This window comes from Aulonocara stuartgranti (assembly GCF_965226115.1).
Source record: "Aulonocara stuartgranti genome assembly, chromosome: 18".
In the NCBI taxonomy this organism is placed as follows: domain Eukaryota; kingdom Metazoa; phylum Chordata; class Actinopteri; order Cichliformes; family Cichlidae; genus Aulonocara; species Aulonocara stuartgranti.
The window spans coordinates 17,882,970-17,907,457 of NC_138954.1; the positions used below are offsets into that span (position 1 = coordinate 17,882,970).

Sequence of the window (24,488 nt, forward strand, 5' to 3'; positions counted from 1 at the left end):
AGTTCCCTAGGGTTGACTTTTACCTCTTATCTCTTGAGGACCAGTCCTACATAGAGTCGGTTATTTAATACATTTAGGTAACATACAGTGGCACAACTAGCTGGAGAATCTGTGCCTTCTAAGGAAAGGTTCGCTACTAGCCTTAGCTAAGTCTTAAAACCCACAAAAGCCTTAAAAACTGGGCTCGTTTCTACAGGTAGCTGCTTAAAAGACGACTGGGATGAATCAGCAGCTGCAGTCTGGAGCATTAAACTGGTAAAGTCTGACATCTTCTAATAGCGAAATTAATTATGTGGATCTTTTAAAACATCCCCATTCGAGTGAGAAAGCAGCCCTTTTTTTTATGCTTGCCTGTATGGGACAGGGTGATGTCAGGGCCATGATGCGGCATGATCCGCTGGTCCACTGCATCAAACCGGGGCGCTCCCATTGGCTAACAGGGATGCTGAGGATGCTGCGTTGTGTATAACGTCATCTGACCAGCAGCACGTTTATCTATCTCGCCGGCTCAACACTCACCCGAGAAATGAGGCAAGTCCTGATTTTGAGAAACACCGCGGCAAGACGCTGAAGAGTGGACGCCAGTTAAAGTCGAGAAAGGACGCTGCCTGCACGCATCCGCAGTTCACCATGAGGGAAATCGTTCACATCCAGGCTGGTCAGTGCGGAAATCAGATTGGGGCCAAGGTATAAATGTCTTCATTTAATCTCTGAAGAAGGGATCTAAAGGAGTAATTTTCATTTAAATGTGGAACGTCACCGCGTTTGTGTGCCTTAATAGTTTACAAAGCGCTGTTAGTTCGGCACATTTAAATCGAAGTGATTACAAATCTGTCTTTAAGAGTTTAATATCGATCAATCACGGATTAACATACCTATATGGAGCGGTTCAGTCTGGTTGATCTTTCAGGTGATGTGGCCTGCGCTGCTGCGCGTCATTGTGCCACCAGATGCGCAAAAACTAAAACAAGGCCTGACGCACACACGTCAAACTTGCTTCATGTTTTCGTTTTTGCTGTGTTACTCTAAAAAAATAAGTAAATTAATGATTTTTTAAAAATGCTAATGAATAGTAATGGCTTTGTCTTAGTTCTGGGAGGTGATAAGTGATGAACATGGCATCGATCCAACCGGTAGTTACCAAGGTGACAGTGAGCTGCAGTTGGAGAGGATAAATGTCTACTACAATGAGGCATCAGGTGAGAAGGAAAATGTTGCTTTAATATAAACCACATGCTTGAATTTTCCACTATACACAAAGCAGCTTTTTTAACCACTGATCATTATTCTTGCATGGCCTTATGCTACACAGACCTCATTTGACTGTCACAGTTTGCTCATGTCACTAATTTAGCTGCAGTGGAAACTAGGTTCTGCTATGAGTGAAGGGACACAAATGAGGACAGTGCACCTGCTAAAAATCTCTTTTTCTGTGTCCTTGTCTCACCCCTCCCCCTCTGTCTCTCTATAGGGAGCACAGGTATCTGCAGTCTCAGTATAGCTGAACTCATGCTCAGTATCTGATTTTACTGGTGCCTGTGTTGCAGGTCCTTCTAAATACAACCTGCTTTGTTGCTCACAGCTGTCGTACATCAAGCAGCCAATCAGTGCCTGGTAAATAAAGGCGCAGGGATAATAAAGAATTAGTATTTGTGTTTCATCATTAGGCCTCATGTTTTCGGTCAACATCTCAATCCACATGCACCCAGGGTTGATCCAACCTTTTACTCATCTGCATTGGCAATAAAGGACAACAATCTACCCATATCCTATTTCCCAGCAGCATGCATTATTGATTCTTTGTTTCCACGTTGCATGCCGGCTTCAGTGTCACGGGGGGTAACTACCTAATGCAGACTGAACAAAACAAATTGTCCTTAAAATAAAAAGTGCAGATTCATAAGCAACATTAAAACTTCAGCACTGAGCAAGAAAGTGAAACGAGGCAAAGTCAAGGAAGACTGCTTCTGTGTCTGAATACATCCTGCAAGACTCAGCACTTTGAAAACCCCACTGGTTTAGATTAAGCTGTGCAGCACGCTGCAGCAGTTTTGCAAGAAGGGTGACAGGCAGAAAGGGTGGGGCAAGACAAAAAGCAAGAAAAGAACAGAAGACGCTTTGAATTCCCAGCTTAATTGAGAGGCTTGTATCTTTAAGGAAATGCTGCTTGCGAATCTTTTGAAATATGCTGAGGTTTTTCTTCATGGTTTACTGCCGGTGTTGCTGAGGTTACTGAGACTGTTGATATTTCCATCCATTACCCCTCCACATCCCTCCCTGTCCTCGTATTCAAAGGCAGCAAATTTGTGCCCCGAGCCATTCTGGTGGACCTGGAACCAGGAACCATGGATTCAGTTCGCTCTGGTCCATTTGGGCAGCTATTCAGGCCTGACAACTTTGTTTTCGGTGAGTTGACAATAAATCTGGATCAGACCATTCATCCTGAACCGACTCCACATGTGTGAGTCATCCGTGCATGTGTGCAGCATGTGTCTGACCTACTGTCACAGACAATGAAGCTGCACTTCGTTTCCACTGCACTGCACAGTACTATATATTCTGAGCACACAGCTCCTGCAGTCCCTCGGTGATGCATTGCCCATGTGTCGACTGAGACAGCTCTTGTGGTGACTTAGCAAAAATACAGTCTATGTGGAGATTCTGCAGCAGAACACAAAGCAAATAATAATATGAGGGCCAAAAACATTTATCCCAAGATGACAATCTATTTTGTCACTGGATAACAAGTGCTAACAAGTTGAAAATGGCAGATAAATCACTTACTGATGCTTTCCAGAGAAATAAGTTATTTTGAATTACAAATTGGTTGCCAAGTTTTAATCAGCTTTCTAAGAAGTTTTGTAAAACTACACCAAGGCTCACTTTTGTTTTGAGTGAACTGGTAGTGCACACATGGAAATATTATTAAGATGGCAATGCTGATGTTGTTACTTAGAAGATCTAAAATTTCACAACAGCTGCTGTTTTCTTAGCTTGTCGATACATATCAGACAAGTGGGAACCTTTATTATCTTGCCAGTTTCATTTGGCAACGTTTGACAAAATTATGGCAGGTGTTGACCACTGGTCTTAATTTCATGGCGAACCATCCAGTCGATGATTTTCAAGACCAATATAGATACCGATATTCTATGATCTTTGTAGTGCTGTGAATATCTACTGCGTACAGGGAAGTTGAAGAGTGCCCTCTGGTGGACAAACTATGCAGCCACAACACTCATAACATGGTTGAAGGGTGTTTCTCCTGTCTCTTTTATTAATGCTGATACCGATAGACTGGCAAATAGAAAATATCAGCTGATAGTATCAACGTATCGATAAATTGTTGGGCTATAATTATGAATAACTGTAACATATTTTGTATCCAACAACTGACAAGACATATCAAAACTATCAACTTCATCTTGATGCCAGATAAAAAGTTATATAATCACTAATTTATTATGATCCATTGCGTATCACTATTGTCTGTGCAAGACTTCGTGTCAGTCAATTCATTCTTTGGTCACAAATGTAAAACCTTTATGTGTAAAACCTAGATGTATTAACTAAAACAATATTTTTCAACATCAATTGTCTTTAAAAATTATTTCATGCAGGTCAAAGTGGAGCAGGAAATAACTGGGCTAAAGGTCACTACACCGAAGGAGCTGAGCTGGTGGACTCTGTGCTAGATGTGGTGAGAAAGGAGTCCGAAAACTGTGACTGCCTTCAGGGCTTTCAGCTCACCCACTCCCTGGGTGGAGGCACAGGTTCAGGAATGGGCACACTGCTCATCAGCAAAATCCGTGAGGAGTATCCTGATCGCATTATGAACACCTTCAGTGTCATGCCTTCCCCGAAAGTGTCTGACACTGTGGTGGAGCCCTACAATGCCACTCTCTCTGTACACCAGCTAGTGGAAAATACAGATGAGACCTTTAGCATTGATAACGAAGCTTTGTATGATATCTGCTTCCGCACTTTAAAGCTAACCACACCCACCTATGGAGATCTTAACCACCTGGTATCAGCCACCATGAGTGGTGTGACAACGTGTCTCCGCTTCCCTGGACAGCTCAACGCTGACCTCCGTAAGCTAGCTGTCAACATGGTGCCCTTCCCCCGCTTGCATTTCTTCATGCCGGGCTTTGCACCTCTGACAAGCAGGGGCAGTCAGCAGTATCGTGCCCTCTCCGTGCCAGAGCTCACACAGCAAATGTTCGATGCCAAGAACATGATGGCAGCGTGTGACCCCCGTCACGGACGCTACCTCACCGTGGCAGCCATCTTCCGTGGCCGTATGTCAATGAAAGAAGTGGATGAGCAGATGCTGAGTGTGCAAAACAAAAACAGCAGCTACTTTGTGGAATGGATTCCAAATAATGTCAAGACTGCAGTTTGCGACATTCCGCCCCGTGGCCTCAAGATGTCCGCCACCTTCATTGGCAACAGCACCGCCATCCAGGAGCTGTTCAGGAGGATCTCAGAGCAGTTCACCGCCATGTTCCGCCGCAAGGCTTTCCTCCACTGGTACACAGGGGAGGGAATGGATGAGATGGAGTTCACTGAGGCCGAGAGCAACATGAATGACCTTGTGTCTGAGTATCAGCAGTACCAGGATGCCACCGCTGATGAAATGGGTGAATACGAAGAAGATGAAATGGAGGATGATGAAGAAGTCCGCCATGATGTTCACCACTGATTCTAAAACACAACGAGCCAGTTCCTAATAATAACAGCTGTTGGAGTGCAATGAGACCACAAGATGTACACTAGGGATGCTGATTTCAATAAATGTTGTGGTGTGCAGATTATGGTCAACTATACTTGTTTAGCCTATATTGCGCTGAATATAAATATAGCCTTTACTGACAACGACAGTGAATGGTGTTAGAATCTAAAGTTATCCAAGTCATGCTATGTCAGTGTCAACAAGCAAGTACAGTTTTGTAACAATAACTCAAATGTGCATTCTTTTCCTCATGTCTCTAATAAAAGATCCAGTCTGTACGTCTTGTCAGGTTTCTTTTTTCAAAGGTACATAATGTGCAAAAGCTACGTCGAAATATGTACAACCCACATAGATCATGACATCTTGATCTATTGCCTTGTTTTGCAAGCAGGTATCAGATTGCCACCCATCCAATCAACGACAAAGAAGCCCAGCCCAAGTAGGAAGGTTCCCAGCAACAGCGAATAAACAGCCTGTACAGTGCACAAAGGAAAGGTTAAAAAATAATTTCAAAGCACACAGTGATCGCTGATAATCTCACACTATAATGCGTAATATCAAAGGAACATGTCAGGGTTGTGACTTTCACACACACACCTTTCAAAGTGCGTGAAAAGTTTTTTAAATTTTTAAAATATTTTATGCTTCTTGACACACCCTAGTCTGAACTGTGAATCCAAAATTTTCCATTGGAGAGAGAGAGAAAAAAAGGAGACAGACAGAATGTCAATAAATAAAAATTTTATTTTGGGTAAATCATCCAGGGAATAACACAGAATACTACTCTGAACCAGTTATCCCAAAGGAAAGAAAACAAGGAAGTTGTTTTTATGACTGAGAAACAGATCTGGCTCGTTACAAGCTTTTAGTCAGATTACCTTACATGGGGCCAAATTACAAATTACAGGTCATAAATTGAGCCACCTTTTTCTTGTATGTCACAAAAGAAGAAAAGTTGATTAGCAAAGTTGCTCAGAGCTGTGTCTACTTTAATGCTTTGTATGTTGACAGCTCAGACTGAGGTTTGAAAAGAAAAACTTTGCAAGTGATCCACTTCTGTCCACAGAGGAGCAAAGAAACAAAGCAGTACATTGTCGCCAGAAACAAAACATTAAATGGGTTTAAAAAAGACGGTTGGAACTGTTGAATAAACTATGTATCACAACTACATTTTATTTTGGGAAGTAAACAAAACAACCCCCGATAATTTTAAAAAACATGTTTAATGATTATAACGTTAATGCCAATTTTGGATTTCAGTGGCAACAAGAGCTGCCTTCTTCCACATCAAAAAGGCCATACGTCAAGAACCCTCTGAGAGCTCGAAACAATGCTTCCCCACATTCAATATGGATAAACTGAGCCTCGGCTTCTCAAATACACATACTTGACAGGCTGTGATCTGTCCCCTGTGCAGCTGAGCAGCCTCTGTGATGCTAATGTATTCTCTAGCACTTGAAGTTATTGAACAGTACTGTTTTCTTAATTTGATTACTATTCCTGACATTTAATGACACATTTGAAGTTGTAACTACTGTTTGTTTGTTTCCATACCACACACTAGCTCAGTCGGTCAAGCATTAACACCCAGACACCCTATGCGGACAGACTGCTATCTGAAATTTGAGCTAAAGGCAGAACACCCTCTTACTTTGTGCACTTCACAGATAGCGAGCATATAATGCTTACTTTGTTTCTCCAAGGGAAAAAAAGACACAAAAAAAGGAAAGCGCTGTTCCTGCATTATCAGTAACTGAAACCTGAGTTTCTACTTTACTTTCTCCTCTGTTTATGTGAAGCATGAATGAACCTTTGTCAGTCAACCACAGAGAAACCTGTTGTATCCCTTCTATGCAGAAACACTCCTGTCGGGTTGGAAAACCCTGAAGCTAATGCTTACATTTTAACGTCTCTACCTGTGGCATGTTTTAGTTGACATGCAAATATGCAGTTAATTTGTTGGTGATCACCAAGCCATATGCTTAAAACACATTATTGGGAAAAAAAAGTTTTTAACTTTGAAGAATTGCTTTACATACACTGTCTCTTTCAATTAACAAACTATGTAGAAATATTATATCAGCTTATGGTCAGATTTAAATAAGGACTTCCATTTATGTTTACTATTGTATAAACATTTTCAAATGTAACCAAAGAATCTGAAACTAAATTGTTTATATATGAAATATATAATAAAATATATTACAAATATGTTTATATAAATAACTTAACAATAACAATGAAATACCAATTAATGCTCATTTTCATTCTATCTGGCAAATAGTATAATTTTGCATATCACATGACATCCAAAAGCTTATAATGTTGTAAAAAGAACAGTTAGGGTGATATGCAAGTAATTTCTGAAACATAGTTCTTAACTTTTTTTTAACTCAAAGATGTACGATAAATCGTGTCATGTGTGAAATCAGAAAGTAAAAAGTGTCAAGCAGATTCTTTTCTGTTTGAGTTTATTGTGATACAAGTTGAAAAACCCCTTAAAATAAAAACATCTTCATTATCCCCGTGGATTAGCACTGCACTGCTATATTCTTACAGCATTTTAGAAAGCAGGTTTAAAAATACAGGTCAGTAGCAAGAACAGCAGCATTAAACTGGCAAGCTCATCCCATCCCATTACACACACACACAGCCACACACACACACAAAATCAATCTGGTAATGATCCCACAAAACACATTTCTTCAGCTTTGGCACTTAGATCTCATGGAATTAATACTTATATATATATATATAAAAAATGCATACTTTCAGGAAAAATATAAAAATAGTGCAACAATTCAAATAGAGGATGTGTTATTTGAGCACACTCAGTATTTATCTAGTTTCTGTACAGCTTCTGAACACATTATGAAGTAGGCGAACGATCTAACAGTTAGCACGACAACTTTAGTCATGGCTAAACAAATATACCAATGTACAAATTAAGCACCTTAAAAATCACAACACACTAAAATAATACATCAGTCTGTGCAATAAATCTAATATTGACAGCCTTTAAAGATAAATGAAAAATCTACAGCCTCTCCCTCTGCGAAAAACCGTGTTCGTTTGAAGACTAATTATATATACATTATATGTTAAAAAATTATCGCTAAGCAGAGAACACTCTTGTGTGGGAATTTTCATTGCAAAAAGGCTTTACTATGATTTATAGCGCTCACGTTGTGTTTTTTTTGGTGTGGATGTATCTGTTTAGACCTATCTGTTGCGCTTTAATTGAATATCAAGTTCATGCATGTGATTTCTGGCTATTGACTAATTCAGTACCGTAACCACTTAAAAACAGTGCAGCAGTTCCTGCTCCTATAGCAGCTTGGCAGGCTGAATAGACAGGAGATGCAATGATCTGACAGCTATTGCTGCCCAAGGTAAGGGTGTAGACTTGTTTTTACTTTGTGTCCTTTAAAAAGAGAAAGTAAAGTTTACGTAAAACTGGTTTAGGACTAGTTGTTTTACTGCCCCGAAGCCATATTAGTTTTGTACCTGAAAAAATGTAGCACATATAGGTCTGTTAAGTGCACTCAGTGTTTTGTTTTTTTTCCCTCGGTTGGGTTCTAATAACACAAGTCATGTAAGACTGTGTAGAAATGTTACCCTTTTTTTCCTCTCTATAGTCAACACTGTATTGTATTTCCCTGCTGTTGACAGAACTGAATTTTGACATATCATTCAAAACAAATACAAGCTTGGTATAGAAAAAGAGGAGATGTTATTTTAACTAGTTTCAGTTTGAAATTCCAGCCTCTGATGGCTAAGTGCACCTTACAGTCTGTATTACATACTAACTTCTCAGGTCGGTGGATGAGAACCTACAGTATAAGACTTTAGGTCAAGCAGACCAAACTCCAGTTTATAACGCAATTAATAATCTGCATTAATAGAAATACAGCATGTTGATGTACTGTAGTACATTCCAGTCCAGTCAGTATATCATTACATGTCAAAACAGGAGTAATATTTGTAGCGAGGCTACAGAAAATGGTTGCTCTAAGCTCTTGAACTAGACTCCAAATTTCTCTCTGTCACCAAGACCTTTTTCTGCTGCACAACCACTCTCTTGGTCCCATGTGACTTGGGTGTGACTGTCAGCTTAGCTTCCTCATTTGACCCTAGAGAACTGTGCGACCCCACTGAAAAACCCTGAGCTTTCACTGGCACACTTCGGACTTCAAAGCCCTGCTCTGCAGACCTTTGTCCAGTCTGCACAACGCCCTGCGCTAAATGCACACCTTGCTCCCCTCCTGAGGATCCATTCTCCACCACTAATAGTTGTCTAGACCTGGAGATGGTTCCTCGTGAAAGTCCTTGTGCTGCCTGCCCTGTTGCTTCACCCATTCCTCCCTGTCTATCGACAAGTACCACACCCTGGGAACTTTGGAGGCCACCAACTTGCACCAGCCCATGACCTAGCCCAGCTTGGCCTACTGAACCCACTGCCTGCTGCGTGCCTCCTGCCACAAGCATTACTTGGGGCTTGGACTCGACTACGTACATGGGCGTAGCAGCATAGTACATAGCAGGTTGCTGTATGAGCAGTGTCTGACTGGGAATCACTATGTTGTCCTGGACGTGTACATTGGGAAGAGTTGCTGAACTCTGTGCTCTCCCAGTGATACGTTCCTCCTGGATAACGGTAGAAGAGCCGGATGATACATTGGAGGTATTTAGGGTGTTAATATTGACGCGATCCCTGTCCCTGATGGTTTCTGTGTGACTACGGACATGTGTGTGTGTGGATGTGGAAGGCCTGAAAGGAGAGACGGGTCTGACTGGAGTGGAAGAAACTGCCACATCTACAGATTCAGTGACCATGGTTGACCCCTGGCAAATCTCAGCCAGGGTTTTGAATTTAGGCCCGAGGTCATTAAGGAATGCAAGATCATCATCATTTTCAAGAAGGCTGCAGCAGCCTACAGAACCTGCCAGCGACTCTTGTCCCTCATAGTTGTAGATCAGCATACTGTCCTTCACCTGAGGTTGCTGTGCAGCATGATCGGATTTCTGCAAAGAAGTGGGGATGAAAAAGAATATATTACAGCTTCAGACATAATGTCTTTATCTGACCTGAAAGACTGCAATTTCAACTTAACTTAGGGATCACTTACTCTTGAATAGTAGTCCCATAGAAATTCCTCAGATAGAGCTATGCCATCCCATGCCCCACCTCTGTATTGAGAGAAATTCATATCTTGTCTGGCCATCGTTCCTGTATTCAGGAAGTCCATATTCTGTCCACTGGAGTATTTGTACTGGTTGTACAGGTTCATGTTGTCAGCTGTCATATTGGATGTGTATATAGCACTGCCTTTATAGGGCCCTCTTCCACCTGCTCCTCCTCCTAACTCAGCCAGCCCTCCAAAGTATCCATGTCCCTCAAACATGTTGACATCCTTAGTCACTGCACCACCATCAACCTCCACTGGGACATGCATAAGAGGAACCTCCTGCAAGAGAAGTGTGGGATCCAGTCAGATAAATTTGATTATCAAACGTTCAGAGTTGAAGGTGCCTGCACACATCAAAACTACAGTAATACCTTGTCTTCTCCCTGTCCCTCAGTGTGATATGAGATCAGCTGTTGCTTTGTGTCGTATGGAATAGACTTGAAATCGCCGATAGCCGCTGTACTCCCACACAGGCAGAAGAGCAACAGGAGAGGCACCACTGAAAAACAGGCACATTTTCCACTAGATCAAAATAGGCTCGACTGATTAGGTCAAATTAAGTCCAATAATCAATGAATTACTTTAACTGAATAAACAGATTTAACAGGAAAGGAATGTATTTATGAAAAAACCGGCATCTGTGCGTGACACAACTACTCACATTAGTCAGTCTCTCTAGGCCTGCTACAACATGTACGATTAGGCAACCTTTTAAGTGAAAGTATGGAGAACACCCCCCCCCCCATAAAATAGGAAGAGTAAAATCCTCAAACAAGGGCTCTACTCACAAAGCAGCAGCAGCAGTCCCAGCAACATCAGCAGAATACCCGCAGCTCCAAAAGTTGCAGTCGACGTAGAGCGCGACACACAGGATTTGGTGTTTTTATTGCAGGTACATACAGTCAAATCTATTATCTGAGCATCAGCACATGACTTTCCCTGCTGGTCTGTGATCTTCAGTGTCACTTTGTGGACGCCAGGCCACACATAGTTTTCTTCTCGCAGAATGACTGTAGTTTCTGAAGAAATAAATTAGTAAATTAAGAAAAAAATACTGCACAAAGTGTTTACTTTTTGTCTTGCAATGTGTAAGGAAGTGCACATGGATAACACTCAAAATAAATGCTTAAAAAAATAGCAAGAAACAATTTTTTTTCTAAAACACAATATACAATTTGTCCATAAATGCCTTTACTCTCAAAGGAAGCTCAGACGGTTGATCTAACAAGCGTTTGCTGGATTTTGCCGTACAGTGATTGTTTACATGGCATTACCATTAAAATGCTCCACTCTCCACTTCCCTGTGGTGCTCTCTTCAACCACAGTAAATTCAAATGGTGATGAATTGGGGAAGTGGTCTTCATCTACAGCAGTGACATAGATCACGCTATCCTGAAGGCACATGGTCTGAGTTTTAGAGGTCAGTCTTGGGCAGTGATCATTGAAGTCCTCCACCTGAATAGCTATGGTCCCCGTAGCAGTTTTTGAGGGCAGATCTGAAAGCCAGTGGAATGTAAGATCAATATTAATCTGTTGGGTACGATATTACTCCTGATTAGACTGATGTTTGCTGCCGTGTTAACAGAACTCACCATTGCTGATGCATATAATTTCTGCGTAATATGTTCCATTGATCAAGTGCACGGACTCTCGGTCAGGGAGTTTACTCAGCCTGATGTCTGCTGTCTTTTCATCGATAATCAACCAGTTGTCAATGTCACGGTGTTTGGCATACCTTGAAGAACACACGTAAATTAATGTAAGAACAAAAATAAACTTTTCATATTCAGTGTAAGAATCGGTTGATATATGCGCAGGCGACACTTTCAGTTTAACTGTACCTCACGTTGGTGGCAATCTTTTGTGTGTCAGTGTCAATAGCAGCGTAATTAGTTATGATTTTGCTGAGGGAGGTGGATGTGTACTCCTCTGAGACAGTCACCACTTTTACACTTGGTTGGAAACGAGGTCCCTCCTTCTGATTGACCACATTAATTGTGACTGGGTAGGTTTTGATACCTGTTGCCCCTGTCACAGACTGACTGCTGCCAAAATTATACGCTGCTTTGTTGGAAACCATGACACGCAAGTTCATCACCTTCAGTTCCTCATAGTCGAGAGCCTGTATATAAAAGGGTAATCCATGAATTTTGACTCTTCTGGTCGAAACACATTTTTCCTTTTACCTCTAATTTACACAGCACTCTTTACCTTCCGAACCATGATAATTCCCTCATTGGTTTTTTCATCCGTAGTGATATCGAAATAACCTCCCTCATTGCCTGAAACAATTTGGAAAGCAGCCAGCCAGTTGTCTGTGTGAATTAGGTCCATATCAATGGCTTTTATCCTCATAACTTCCACACCGACAGTGTTCTCTTCAATACGCCCTTCATACTGCAAATAAAGTGCACATGAACAACAACTGTTTTTGAAAAAAGCTTACTGTTGACCACTATGAAAACAAAAAACAAGAAAAACTTTACACAAGAATAGATGGGCTGGATGTGGTAAAGGTGGAAGACCTACTATTTCTTTTTCCAGCGTTGGAATGTTGTCATTTATGTCGAGAAGTCGGATCTCAACTTCTCCAGTTGACGTTCGTCCTCCTGGGCGTCCATTTAAATCACAGACTTTAATCATTAACTTATATGTATCTTGTTTCTAAAAACAAAAGTTAGAAATGATTATTTCACAGATGAATATGTTGGAATATGTACATGCAGTGTGGTGAATAAAATTTGACTAATTTCTTACAAATTACGTTTATAATATGAGGTCGTACTATAACGATGAACTTGGGGGCTGTGACAAAATCTACATACTGTTACTGATTTGACTACAGTCTTGTGAGTTGCAAGCTTTTCCATTAAATAATTGTAGAGGCACAAGATGATTTTCACAATACCTAAAAGGTCATAAATGAGCTCACCTCCCGATCCAGTGAGGTACTTTGAACCATGAGCTCTCCAGTGCGAGAGTTCATCCAGAACAACCCAGCTGTGTTAGCCTGCTCAACAATGCTGTATGAGAGCTGGGCATTCTCTGTTCTCTCATCATCGGCATCAGTAGCGATTATTTTCATGATAACAACACCTAGGAAATCGAAGGTAAATGAAAAATAGCAACTCCGGTAAATGAATTCAGTTAAGGACAGGATTGTTTTTGTGATCCATCAAATAAAAAAAGACACAAACAAATCTTAACATACCTGATCGACTAGATTCATTGACATATCCAAATTGCTGTAATTGAATGACTGGCGCGTTGTCATTCTCATCATCAACGGTGATATTAAGGTCAATGTAGTTTTCAGCCTGGGTCCCATTGGTGTATCTTGCCACACCTCTTAACTATAAAGCACAACTGTATTAAAAACTGATTCACTTTGTAACTCATGGCTCTTTATAAAGAGGATTTGACTCTTACACGATAGAAGGCAATCTCCTCTCGATCCAGAATGGAATAGACTCTCAAACAGCCGGTGCTATGGTTAATACGAAATCTACCAATAGGGTCCTGGTCAGTGCCAGGCCCTGTTATATAGTAGAGCATCTTCGCATACTCGTCCTTATCAGAGCGAATCTGAAATTCAGATACACAAACAGAATGAATCCATCTGGAAGGCCAAAACCTTCAGTTAACAACGTAAGAAAACATTTACTGAACATATTATACCATATATTTAAAAAGTTGTATTTTTAAAATCATAATTATAGTAGAATATATTTATGATAAATATAAGCATGACAAATATTGCAGGTTCTCATTCAGACTGCTTTGAGACCATCTGTGCATACATCAGTTAAACTCTGCCGTTACTTAACATTAGTAGGTGAGTTATGAAGATTAATACACTTTAGAACAATAAACAGGGTTGTGTAAAAAAAAAGCAGCACACAAAGCAGTATCTGTCATTTGTCTCTGTGTCTGAACTGACTCATTATGAACATGGCAGTCTGCCAGTGTCTGCCTCTGAAGCAACTCTCACATATGCTTGTTAAAGGCAAGTAAGTGAAAAGCAAAGGTGGCTGAAGGACATGCAGCTTTTGAAAATGATTTGTTTCACACAGTAAAATACATTAAAACACATTAAACTGTTGCTTTGCCAGCATAAAAAAATATATTTGTATGACTGTGGAAAATAATATACATATAAATATGTATATTTATATTTGTAAGATGAAAAACATTAATTTTACAATGGAATTCTTCAGAAAATAAATACACACTCTAGCAATGCAATCAAGGCCGGTGTAATCATAGTTCTCAATTAGCTTTCGGGGCGGTGCGATCCAGTGTCTCTTCTGCCTGTGCAGCAGTCGTCCATTTCCTTCTGCTCCCACAGGAACAAGCTGCAAATGAACAAAAAGCGAGGAAAAGGGACATTATTATACAAATCTATCTATCTATCTATCTATCTATCTATCTATCTATCTATCTATCTATCTATCTATCTATCTATCTATCTATCTATCTATCTATCTAATGTGAAGTCCACCCCACTTGCTGCACATTATTCCCACTGTGTTATGATGTAGCAGAATATCTAATAATGAATCATTACGTCTGCCTTACAAGTGGACCTGATTAAGACTTTGTTCCCCGAAACTTTCCTCCCACGTCCCGTATGGCGAAATAAACCAAATGAACTGTCCTGTGACTTTCGAATAAAAGTGATAAAAGTGATGAAAACGCTTCTCTTTTTTTCTTTCTCTTTTTTAACAGGAAGATTAAGGACATATCATCTTCGGCATCTTTAGCGCTCACATACACACCACAAGCCAGAGCCACACCTGTATAGATCCGCTTTTCTCCATTCGACACTAAATGCGTAGCAATACATTGCACGTACTGAATGTGTTACTTACAGCTTGAAAGAACGCCAGGAGAATAAAAATGCTGCTTTTCAGTAGTGATCCCATCGCGTCTAGAAATAAAACAAAACGTTGTCAATCCTCGAGTAAGAGTTCGGCTTCAGTTTGACTGCATCTGCAGCCTATTGTTAACTGCGTTTACACTTTGACCGTCCGAGGGGTAGGACGAAGTTTTACAGCGCTGGGCGGTTCTTCCCCCCCCCACTCAGGTTACTCATGACTGCTGATAGCAGGCGGAGAAAGGTGGAGTCCTATGTCCATTTTGTTCTGGTCTGTAATATCTCCGAGCAGCCCATTGTTTGTTATGAAAAACAATATGAAAGTCTCCAAAATGGACCGCGTGAATCCAAACTATTCACGTTTGACCATCTAAAACTGCAATTTTACATTTCCACTTCCACACTACATTCTTTTTTATTTTCTTTCCTTTTTTGTGCACCTAAAAATGTATCACAGTCCTTTTGGCTATCGTGCTTTCCCACTTATATGAAAAACTTTACCAGTGCCCGTGAAATTCCTAAAGAGTGCACCGCTAGTTTCTGGGTTCCCAGCTCGACTAGCTGTTGGCACACTCACAGTTTGGTTGCCAGGCTACACGCAAGGTTTATCCTGAATGGTCAAGGCGTGTTGCGACAGTACAATGGGAATTTAATCGGATTACTTATTTTGCATTAACGAATGAATCAGACATGTTTCTGATAATACTGGAATTACAAAACAAAAATTACAAAAATTTTTCTTTCTTTCTTTTAATTAAGACTAAAATTTATGTAATACCTTTCTTGGTGAGCATTTAAAAACACAACACAGAGGTGGATGGTTTCGATTGTGTCATGATTTATGACAAAAAACATCATAAAAAGTCTGAGGGTGCTAATACCTGCTAATAAAGGTTCTATCTTAGATAATGACCAAATAATTGTTTAATTTAGTAGTCCTTATGAACAAAGGCTAGTTCAACTTTTTAAGCAGACACATGTGACAGTCTTTGAGGAACATTTTTGATTATGACACCTCACATTCTTCAGTTTGTCCAGCACACACTCCCAAACACGTAGTTGTTAGTAATAATACACTAGTATTAGTGATTCAATCCTCTTAAGCATCTAGTTTCACCTGAATACTTCTCTCCTACACATGACGTGAATGCCTCATTTGGCACTCATCCAAAGGGTGATGAAAGCTGGGTGTGGTAGGTGTTTTAGGTGGATTTGAAGAACTTTCTTACCTCGGGGACATGTGTGTCACTGTTGCAAAGTGAGCTGTTCAATTAGTGCTAGCACTCGGTACCTTTAAAACTTTGCTTCTCAAAACATTTGGTCTCAGCCCTGCAGCATTTGGGTGGAATCCTGGCAAACAAACAAGGAGATTTCTTCGTCATCATTTTGCAATTGACGTGTTCAAACTAGAAGAGCTAACTGGATGAAGACATGTTTTAATGACAGAAAAGACACTGGGTGAATTTAATCGGAAGTGAGAAAAATGGCTGAAAATATTTCAGAGAAAGTTCACATTTTCGGTTTCTCCAAACTGCACAACTCAGCAAAAGCAAAAAGTTGGTTATTTTAGAATGTAAAAACATCTGTTATGACTAATCTTACCAGGATACTGTAGGGAAAAAGTAGTCAGAAATAGGGAGACCGGCTGAATAACCAAAAGTACAATAGGTTTCTTCCACACAGGCTCGCTTAGACTCTAAATTCTGTAAACACACAGAAGCCTGAGCACAGCGATAATTAACCTTTTTTTTTATATAATAAAATCACATGGTATTTTGCTGTGTCTGTTTTGCATTTGCTGGTAAAGCGTTAAAGCGGTAAGCACTTTCATTATGTCCACGCCCATGACTCCCACCAAAAGTCTTCCTGACATTTTTCTCACCTTTCCTGTTGCAGGCCCATATATCCTGCCTTCAAAATGCTTTCATAAACAAGGTCAAGCCAGTAGAGTATTTCTGAACTGGACGTATTTTAAATGACGTAGGGCCAGTGTTTCTGCTGCTTTACTTTTATCAACAGTTTATAGAGATAATGAGTGTTTCGCTGTGGTTACACAGTCTCCCCCACACCAGGCTTCATTCAGATCAAATTCCTGTGGTGTTCAGAGTGGAGCTCAAGTTTGTTCCTCCTACACAGTAGAGCTGCAGTCAAGAGAGGAGGAGCAAGCAGGGGTCAGTCTCTGTAGACCTGAGATAAGCCACCACAAACAAGCAGACAGACCAGTATTTCTTCAAGCGCCTATACTTGTAGCATGCCATAGTGTTATAAGACCATTACTATTGCTTTGTACTGATGCATTCATATGCAAAATGCATGGGGTGATCTGATGTAACTGCACTGTCAACAGTGTCCTGCTTTGTATAATATGGATCCAAATGCAAGACTCAGAAGCAGAACTAAACTAAAAAAACACAGCTTTACTGCTGGAGCTTACAGAAAATATGAAACAAAGACACCAAACTGGGAAATTAAAGGGGAAACACAGAACACTGGTTTAAACAGCATGTGGGGAGGATGAGACCAAGAAAAGAAGTACACTGATAGTCTATGGATGCATATTGAAGTCCAATGATGGTTCCCAGACAGTTAAGCAACTAGAAAAAAATAGAGGGGTATATAAAGAGTATCAAATGAGACCACAAGAACAAATTCACTTTACCCTTACTTAGCAAAGGAGTTGACCATCGTTTATTTGACCTTTACATGCTAAATACAAATCTGGTATACTGGTACATTTATATATATCCTTTTTATTTTTTAATTTGGACACCAAACTGTCCACCCCCTGTCATTTCTGACATGTCCCACATTGGCAGACACAAATACAGTGTTTGGCTCACATTTACTTTTTTGGAGACCTGGTCACTTTGATAAATGCAACATGTCTCACGTGTTTTTGTAGCAAGGGAAAATTACATTTTTAGTTGTGTATTGCAGTAAAAGAGTAATGTTTCAGGGAAAAAACTATATATATATATATCGTAAAAATATTTGGAACTTTTGGGAGGAGTTGTTTTTCACAGTTGGCAATGAGGAGCACAGTCCAAAGGTACTGTGCTTGTTTGAAATTTCACTTGTTGCAACAGATACTGCAGCTGATAAATGACCACCTGTTAGAAGCGGGGGCACAGACAAGTGACAAAGCTCCTTGTTTTTTATTCAAAAATGGCAAAATGTTTTATTTCCAGCACCTGCCTAATGTTGGTAAGTGTTTCTAGTTTTCTTTATTCCACTGTTAGGGATGACCATGGGTATTATAACAAAGGTTCAACGCAAAAGCTAAGTAAGTAGGGATTACCTAACATGTAATTAGTTTCATGTACGAAAACTCACTCTGACCTTGCAAGTGAAATTGCAAAGCTGTGTGAAGAAGAATTCAGAGTTTACAGTAAAATCGATGATTTCCAGTATTTTATTTCATCACTTGTCTACTTTGATTAGTACTGATACTTGTTAAGTCGTGTAACCTGTATTCTTTTAAAGAGCCACGTCTTAGGTAAAATTTAAGGCATTCCAACTATGCTAACTTTAAACCACTATACTGCTACAACTAGTTTTAAGTATGCATGACTGGGGTAGGGAGGATTGTAAAATCATATTAAAAAGTGTTAAAGCTATCCTACGGATAACAAATAACTACATTTTCCCTGTACTACTCATTTTTCAGCTTTTCAAGACAGTCGGTGATAAAAGCATTATCGCTGTGAGAGGGAAATGAACTGAATTATAATTGTGATATACTGATAAATATTGCCAATTTGTAGTTGATACACAAGGCTATTTTTAATGTCAATATGTAACAATCCCAGCACAAATATTCTGTGAGCCGTAATTGCATATACACAAAGGGCTGCAGTCATCCTCAGTCTCGCCTACAATACATTTCTCTTAATGCTTGCTGTCTGTTACTTCTGTCAGTGCTGTTTGCTATAGCAAAAATGTTAATGCCCAGAAGCATTAACAACATTTAAATGCGACAAGCCCGTTTGAAACTCACTTTCACCTTCAGATCCTGTCCTGTGTGGAGTCGTGCTCTCTCCCGAGGTCTCTCTACGTAATTGTACCTGAAACAATTCCACCTGAATACCAAGTAGCAAAAGGTGCTGCTCTGCTTACTTTTTTTTTTTTTTTTTTGAAAAAGTGTTGTAGGCCGACTGTTTTGTGTTTTATGGCTCTTTTTAACTTTCCCTTTCTCGGTTTTCAGTTGAAACCGTCGGCTGTGATGCCAAATCAACGCTGTTAACTGTGAAGGACCCGAGTTTTACAATAAACAGTAATGGAGCAGTGGTAGCTTTAACGTCTGTCTCAGTGGCAGAAAGAGGACGGACATTTTTTGTGTGCGCTCAGGACAATAGTAGACCGGAAAGTAAGATGAAAGTTCACCTTGTCCGCAGTACAATGCCGACAAAACATGTAAGACAACTGCATATTGTGAGCCGTTTATACAGCTCAGAAAGCACGATGCGTTTTTTTCTAACATATCCTAACTTGTTGGAATGTCACAGCAACGAGGCCAAGGATTCCTGATTCGATCTAAAAGACGCTGGGCACCTCCGAACCTCACCGTAGTGGAGAATTACGTAGGACCCTATCCAAAACTAATTGAAAGGGTAAATTAAATGTATAATTCATATCATTTATAAGCACTGTGCTATTCAAATGTTTATTTTCAGTACACATTGTTCTCTTTTCTCACTTCCCCCCTCAAATTATCTGATTATTTCAGGAGTCACGCCTGTTAATTAAATTCAGTGATTATTTCCTTTGATGTTCTTTTTTAAGTTACATTACCAGCATGTCAGATTGGGAACTGTCTACAGTTTTGATCTATTTAAAAACGCTACGAGCTGAAAGAGCTCACAGTAGGCTGCTTTATGAAAATTGAATAACAGAATTTTTGTTGTTTTTGTTTTCTTTAATATGTGTGTTTTATTTGGTTTCTCCTGTAGCTGGTGTCAGATACCTCAGCCAGATATAAATTGTTCTACACTGTCGAAGGAGAAGGATTCAATAAGTATCCAACTGGAGTGTTCAGACTGGACAGAGACACAGGGGATCTGTTCTTGCTCAAAGCAGTGGACCGTGAGGCGTTCCCAGTATATAGTGTGAGTGTGAACATGAAAATGATTTAAGGTTTTTAGTCAGTTGCATTATTGTTCAGCAGTCATTCAAAAAGAACGATTTATCATTAAATAAAATAATGACAGATTGTCAACTTGTTAGTTTTGAGTTTTGATTCTCTATTACGCATTTTTTTTATATTGTTCACTCAAACCTGGAAGTGACACAATTTATATATGTCTTATAATGTTTTTGCCTTTAACTTTGCTTACACGTTTGTCTTTTTTGTTTATAGTTTGTGGTGCGTTCTTGGGACACGGTCACAAACAAGGAGACAGATGAGAATCTGCCATTGAAAGTGGTTGTAGATGATGTAAATGACAATCCACCGGAGTTTGTAGGTCTTCTACAGTTTATGGTTCCTGAGCACTGTAGTGTAGGTGAGAAAAGCAAAATAGAGTAACAGATAAATCTGTGGTGTTTGGCCTCAGTGCAGTTGCTCTAAATGATCGTGGTTTCCAATACAGGGACTGTGGTGGGAAAGGTGAATACAACCGACAAAGACCAAATTGGCACCGACCATGTGAAGATTAGGTATACACTCCTAACTGGAACAGACATGTTTGCCATTCATGCGGAAACAGGTGTCATTTCAACAACAAACAACACCCTAGACAGAGAGGTGAGCACTGCTTCTGCATCAGTGAAACCTGTGAACTTTATTTAAATGACAATAGCATTGACATGTTCTCCTTATGATATTTTGCAACATTTCTTTTTAAGTTAAAAGACAACCATTTGGTGGTTGTACAAATCCAGGATATGAATGGTGCACCAAGTGGTCTGGTTGCCACATCAACAGCAACAATTGTTCTGAGTGACATCAATGACAACCCGCCAACCTTCATGAAAACATCTGTAAGTGTTTGAAAAAACTGTCAGTATGTAATCTGGCTGAATAAGTGAAATCATATTTGTTGAACAATAATCGTTTTAAGGACTTTTTTGTACTTAATTTTCAAGAACATTTGTTGTCTGATAACATAACATCCTCACTGTTTTAGTATGATGTCGCTGTGCAAGAGAATGAAAGTGAAAAACTTCTACTTCGGATTCCAGTTCAAGATAAAGATTTGATAAACACACCAAACTGGATATCAAAGTTTGTCATTACTCAAGGAAATGAAAATGGAAATTTCAGGATTGTTACTGACCCCCAAACAAATGAAGGGCTTCTGTACGTCTCAAAGGTGAGACTGACTTCTTATTAAATTTGTTATTATCATTATAACAATCTTATATTATTGTACGGTACAATATAAAGCGCCTTGAGGCGACTGTTGTTGTGATTTGGCGCTAGGGCTGGGCTATATCATACCCTTCACGGTAATACCGGTATAATTTTGGGCAACGATAGAAAAATGAAATATCGCGATAGAATATGGGTAAAACGCGCATGCGCAGTGCCTTTGTTTTCATACCCACACGTCGGAAAAAGCATGGCGGCGAAAGCAAATCGTTGAATGAAACGGATGAACCAGAATTGGTTTGTAAAAATGCTGCAACTTCAGTGGTGTGGAACTGGTTTAGCTTTCGTCCATCCGAGACACAACAAAGCACTATTTTTGGTCTGTCGTTATTACCGTGTTTTTTGGAAAATACGGGACACTTAAAATCAATCCTTTGATTTTTCTGAAAATCGACAGTGCCCCTTATAATCCTGTGGGACTTATGTATGAATTCTGGTTGTGTTTACTGACCTCGAAACGATTTTATGCGGTACACGGCGCTCGAAAATCTGTCAAATGTTTTAGTACGGGGCAGCACGGTGGCAAGGTGGTTAGCACTGTTGCTGCACAGCAAAAAGGTCCTGAGTTCAATTCCACCATCAGGCCGGGGTCTTTCTGTGTGGAGTTTGCATGTTCTCCCCATGTTTGCGTGGGTTCTCTCCGGGTACTCCGGCTTCCTCCCACCGTCCAAAGACATGCAAGTTGTGGGGATGGGTTGATTGGATAATCCAAATTGCCACTAGGTGTGAATGTGAGTGCGAATGGTTGTAGTAATGTTGGTAGTAGCATTTTACATGGATCATGGATCACATTTAACGGAAAGTCCGCCTTTATAAAACTAATTTATATTCATGAACTTTTAAATGTCTTTCTTTTTTTCAGCCATTAGATTATGAGAAGACCAACAATGTGCAGCTTCAGATCACAGCACAAAATCAAGCACCGCTGAATGGCAGCAGTGCCAGTTGGCAATCCATCCCTGTGAATGTCAGTGTCACCAATGAAGGCCCAGAATTCTCTGCTCCTTCGATCCGCTTCATTGTCAAAGAGAACACACCAAATGGCACAGTGATATGAACTTATATAGCTACGGATCCTGAGACGAAGAGCAGCAAATCCCTTAACCCTTTAAAGCCGGTTGGAGCGGGCACGCTCCGTTTTGCTAACTATTTTTAAATCCCGGTAGCACTGCAACCACGTAAGCTAGCGCAATAATTTTTTTTGCATATGAAACCGGAGGAGTTGTACTTACATCTTATGCCATCAGCTTGTCCTAGGTCACAGTTTCCTTCCACATATAGCTTTGCAAAAACTGCATAAAAAGCACTGGCAGCAACAAAAACATAATATTCCAGAAACACGCTTTGCCGAGCCGATCAGCTGTTCGTAACACTTCCTACGTCCATCAGCGCAAACTATCGCATGTCCGCCATGACCTGCCCGAAACCAAAAGTGACATCATTTTGCTGAAATGTAGCTTTTTACTCATCAGGGCCTTATGAGCCTATACTGGTGTTTTTAAGTTATGTTTGACTTTATGACTTTCTGTGTCGTTTCTGGGATGCTGAGGACTCATATTGCACTGCTGGAAACAGTTTATTTTGATGCATATGCTGTTTATTTTTTTTTGCAAATTTGCATTATAATATTCATTTTCGTTTTTCCTGCAGTATATAAAAATTGGTGTATTTCAAAAATAAAACTATGAAGACACTTAAAATAAATTTCCTGTGGTGGGAAACTATTTTGTGCAACTTTTTTGTATTTAAAGTTTTGAGGGATAAGCTTCTTAAATTTTTGCAATTTATGTAATTACTATGCACTTAATGCAGACATATTATTAAAATGTGGGCTATAATGGTTGTATTGATGTATATCAACTTGAAATGCTCCCCAAAATGGCTCTACAACATGTAAAAATATAATATAAGCTCTGACGGACTTGGTTCTATGGTAGGTCTTAAAGAGTTAAATGGAACCCTCTCTGACAAAGTAAAGCATGCTAAAAACCTCAAAAATCTACACATTGTTTCACCACCTAAAGAAGCAGCAAGTCTTACAATGCCATTTCTATGGCTTTGGGACTCCAGAGAACCACGGTGAGAGCCGTTATTCACAATTGGAGAAATCCTGGAATAGTGGTGAATCTTCCCAGGAATTGCTGGCCGACCAAAATTACTCCAAGAGTCCATCGACTACTCATCCAGGAGGTCCCAAAAGAACCCAGAACAACATTAAAGAACCGAAGGCCTCACTTGCCTCAGTTAAGGTCAGAGTTCATGAGTCAACAATAAGAAAGAGACTGAGTAAAAATGGCATCCATGAGAAAGTTCCAAGGTAAACTCAGTGCTGACCAAAAAGATCACAAAGGCTCATCTCATATTTTCCAAAAACATCTTCTGGAAAGACATTGGGGAAAATATTCCATGGACTGACGAGACAAAAGTATCTTTTGGAAGGTTTAAGTTCTTTTACATCTAGCATCAAACACACAATTAAGAAAAACCAGAAAAACCATGATACCAGCAGTCAAATATGGTGAGACCATGCTGTGATGGTCTGGGGCTCCTTTGCTGCTTCAGGACCCGGATGCCTTCTTGTAATTGATGGAACCATGAATTCTGCTTTGTACTAGAAAATCCTGAAGGAGAATGTCCGTTTGTCACTTTGTTGCATAAAGTTCAAGTGCATTTGTATTATGTAGCACGACAATGATCTGAAACGCATCAACAAGTCCATCTCTGACTGGAGTGACCTAGTCAAAGTCTTAGCTTTCTCAACTGAAATTGGCCATTCATGCCTGAAAACCCTCGAATGTGGTTGAATAAAAACAATTTTGCAAAGAACAGTGGGACAAAATTTCTCCGCAGTGATGTGAAAGACTCAATCCCAGTTATTCTAGTTGCTTGACTGCATGCAGTTCTTGGTGCTAAGATAATTGCCCCAACCAATTATTTTGTTTAGGAGCAATTACCTTTTCACACAGGGCCAGACAGGTTTGGATAACATATTTCACTTAATAAATGAAAAACAACATACAAGACAAAACAAAAAAAAATACAGGATATTGTATTTACTCAGATTATCTTTGTCGAACATTAAATCAACATTGATGATCTGAAACATGGAATTGTGACATGTGTGCAAAAAATATGGAATCAAGAAGGAGGCACTGTAGGTGACACTTCGTAATTGCAATTGTTCCTGTGTGCCAACATGTACACATTTTCTACATTACTGTTATATTGCAGGCTCCATGACAACAACAGGAACTGTCGTCCTTCTGGTGGAGAATCATACGAGTCCAGTCAGCATTTTATTAAAAACAAAGACTGTGC

The 24,488-nt window shown here is 39.9% G+C and overlaps 3 protein-coding genes across 3 annotated transcripts; 2 read left to right on the plus strand and 1 right to left on the minus strand.

Annotated features, from left to right (window-relative positions):
- Positions 1 to 372: 372 nt before the first annotated feature.
- Positions 373 to 5,013, plus strand: LOC309693791 (tubulin beta-2A chain). Its single transcript, XM_082513334.1, has 4 exons — positions 373 to 687; positions 1,091 to 1,199; positions 2,296 to 2,406; positions 3,621 to 5,013. Exons 1-4 carry the CDS (start codon positions 631 to 633, stop codon positions 4,703 to 4,705), a joined length of 1,362 nt encoding a protein of 453 aa, XP_082369460.1. The 5' UTR covers positions 373 to 630; the 3' UTR covers positions 4,706 to 5,013.
- Positions 5,014 to 7,189: 2,176 nt separating this feature from the next.
- Positions 7,190 to 14,988, minus strand: dsg2l (desmoglein 2 like). Its single transcript, XM_082514359.1, has 14 exons — positions 14,796 to 14,988; positions 14,157 to 14,279; positions 13,354 to 13,509; positions 13,136 to 13,277; positions 12,857 to 13,020; positions 12,454 to 12,588; positions 12,136 to 12,321; positions 11,766 to 12,046; positions 11,517 to 11,659; positions 11,199 to 11,420; positions 10,713 to 10,943; positions 10,296 to 10,423; positions 9,865 to 10,203; positions 7,190 to 9,760 (listed from the first exon to the last, which is right to left on the minus strand). Exons 1-14 carry the CDS (start codon positions 14,847 to 14,849, stop codon positions 8,747 to 8,749), a joined length of 3,318 nt encoding a protein of 1,105 aa, XP_082370485.1. The 5' UTR covers positions 14,850 to 14,988; the 3' UTR covers positions 7,190 to 8,746.
- Positions 14,989 to 17,909: 2,921 nt separating this feature from the next.
- On the plus strand, positions 17,910 to 22,894 carry LOC309694341 (desmocollin 2-like protein). Its single transcript, XM_082514360.1, has 10 exons — positions 17,910 to 18,004; positions 18,810 to 18,900; positions 19,005 to 19,213; positions 19,306 to 19,410; positions 19,750 to 19,905; positions 20,157 to 20,301; positions 20,389 to 20,543; positions 20,645 to 20,779; positions 20,926 to 21,111; positions 22,033 to 22,894. The coding sequence occupies exons 1-10, from the start codon at positions 17,966 to 17,968 to the stop codon at positions 22,225 to 22,227; spliced, it is 1,416 nt and encodes a 471-aa protein (XP_082370486.1). The 5' UTR covers positions 17,910 to 17,965; the 3' UTR covers positions 22,228 to 22,894.
- The last annotated feature ends 1,594 nt before the right edge of the window (positions 22,895 to 24,488 follow it).

Bases quoted from the DNA above. Each gene is read 5' to 3' on its own strand.
- LOC309693791 (XM_082513334.1), top strand. From the start codon at position 631: ATGAGGGAAATCGTTCACATCCAGGCTGGTCAGTGCGGAAATCAGATT. The intron at 688-1,090 runs GTATAAATGTCT...GCTTTGTCTTAG, and splicing joins GAAATCAGATTGGGGCCAAG to TTCTGGGAGGTGATAAGTGA. The intron at 2,407-3,620 runs GTGAGTTGACAA...TATTTCATGCAG, and splicing joins GCCTGACAACTTTGTTTTCG to GTCAAAGTGGAGCAGGAAAT.
- dsg2l (XM_082514359.1), bottom strand. From the start codon at position 14,849: ATGGGATCACTACTGAAAAGCAGCATTTTTATTCTCCTGGCGTTCTTT. The intron at 13,021-13,135 runs GTATGTTAAGAT...TCGATTTCCTAG, and splicing joins CAATGAATCTAGTCGATCAG to GTGTTGTTATCATGAAAATA. The intron at 12,589-12,856 runs GTGAGCTCATTT...TTTTGTTTTTAG, and splicing joins GTACCTCACTGGATCGGGAG to AAACAAGATACATATAAGTT.
- LOC309694341 (XM_082514360.1), top strand. From the start codon at position 17,966: ATGGCAAAATGTTTTATTTCCAGCACCTGCCTAATGTTG. The intron at 19,214-19,305 runs GTAAGACAACTG...GGAATGTCACAG, and splicing joins GTACAATGCCGACAAAACAT to CAACGAGGCCAAGGATTCCT. The intron at 20,780-20,925 runs GTAAGTGTTTGA...TCACTGTTTTAG, and splicing joins CAACCTTCATGAAAACATCT to TATGATGTCGCTGTGCAAGA.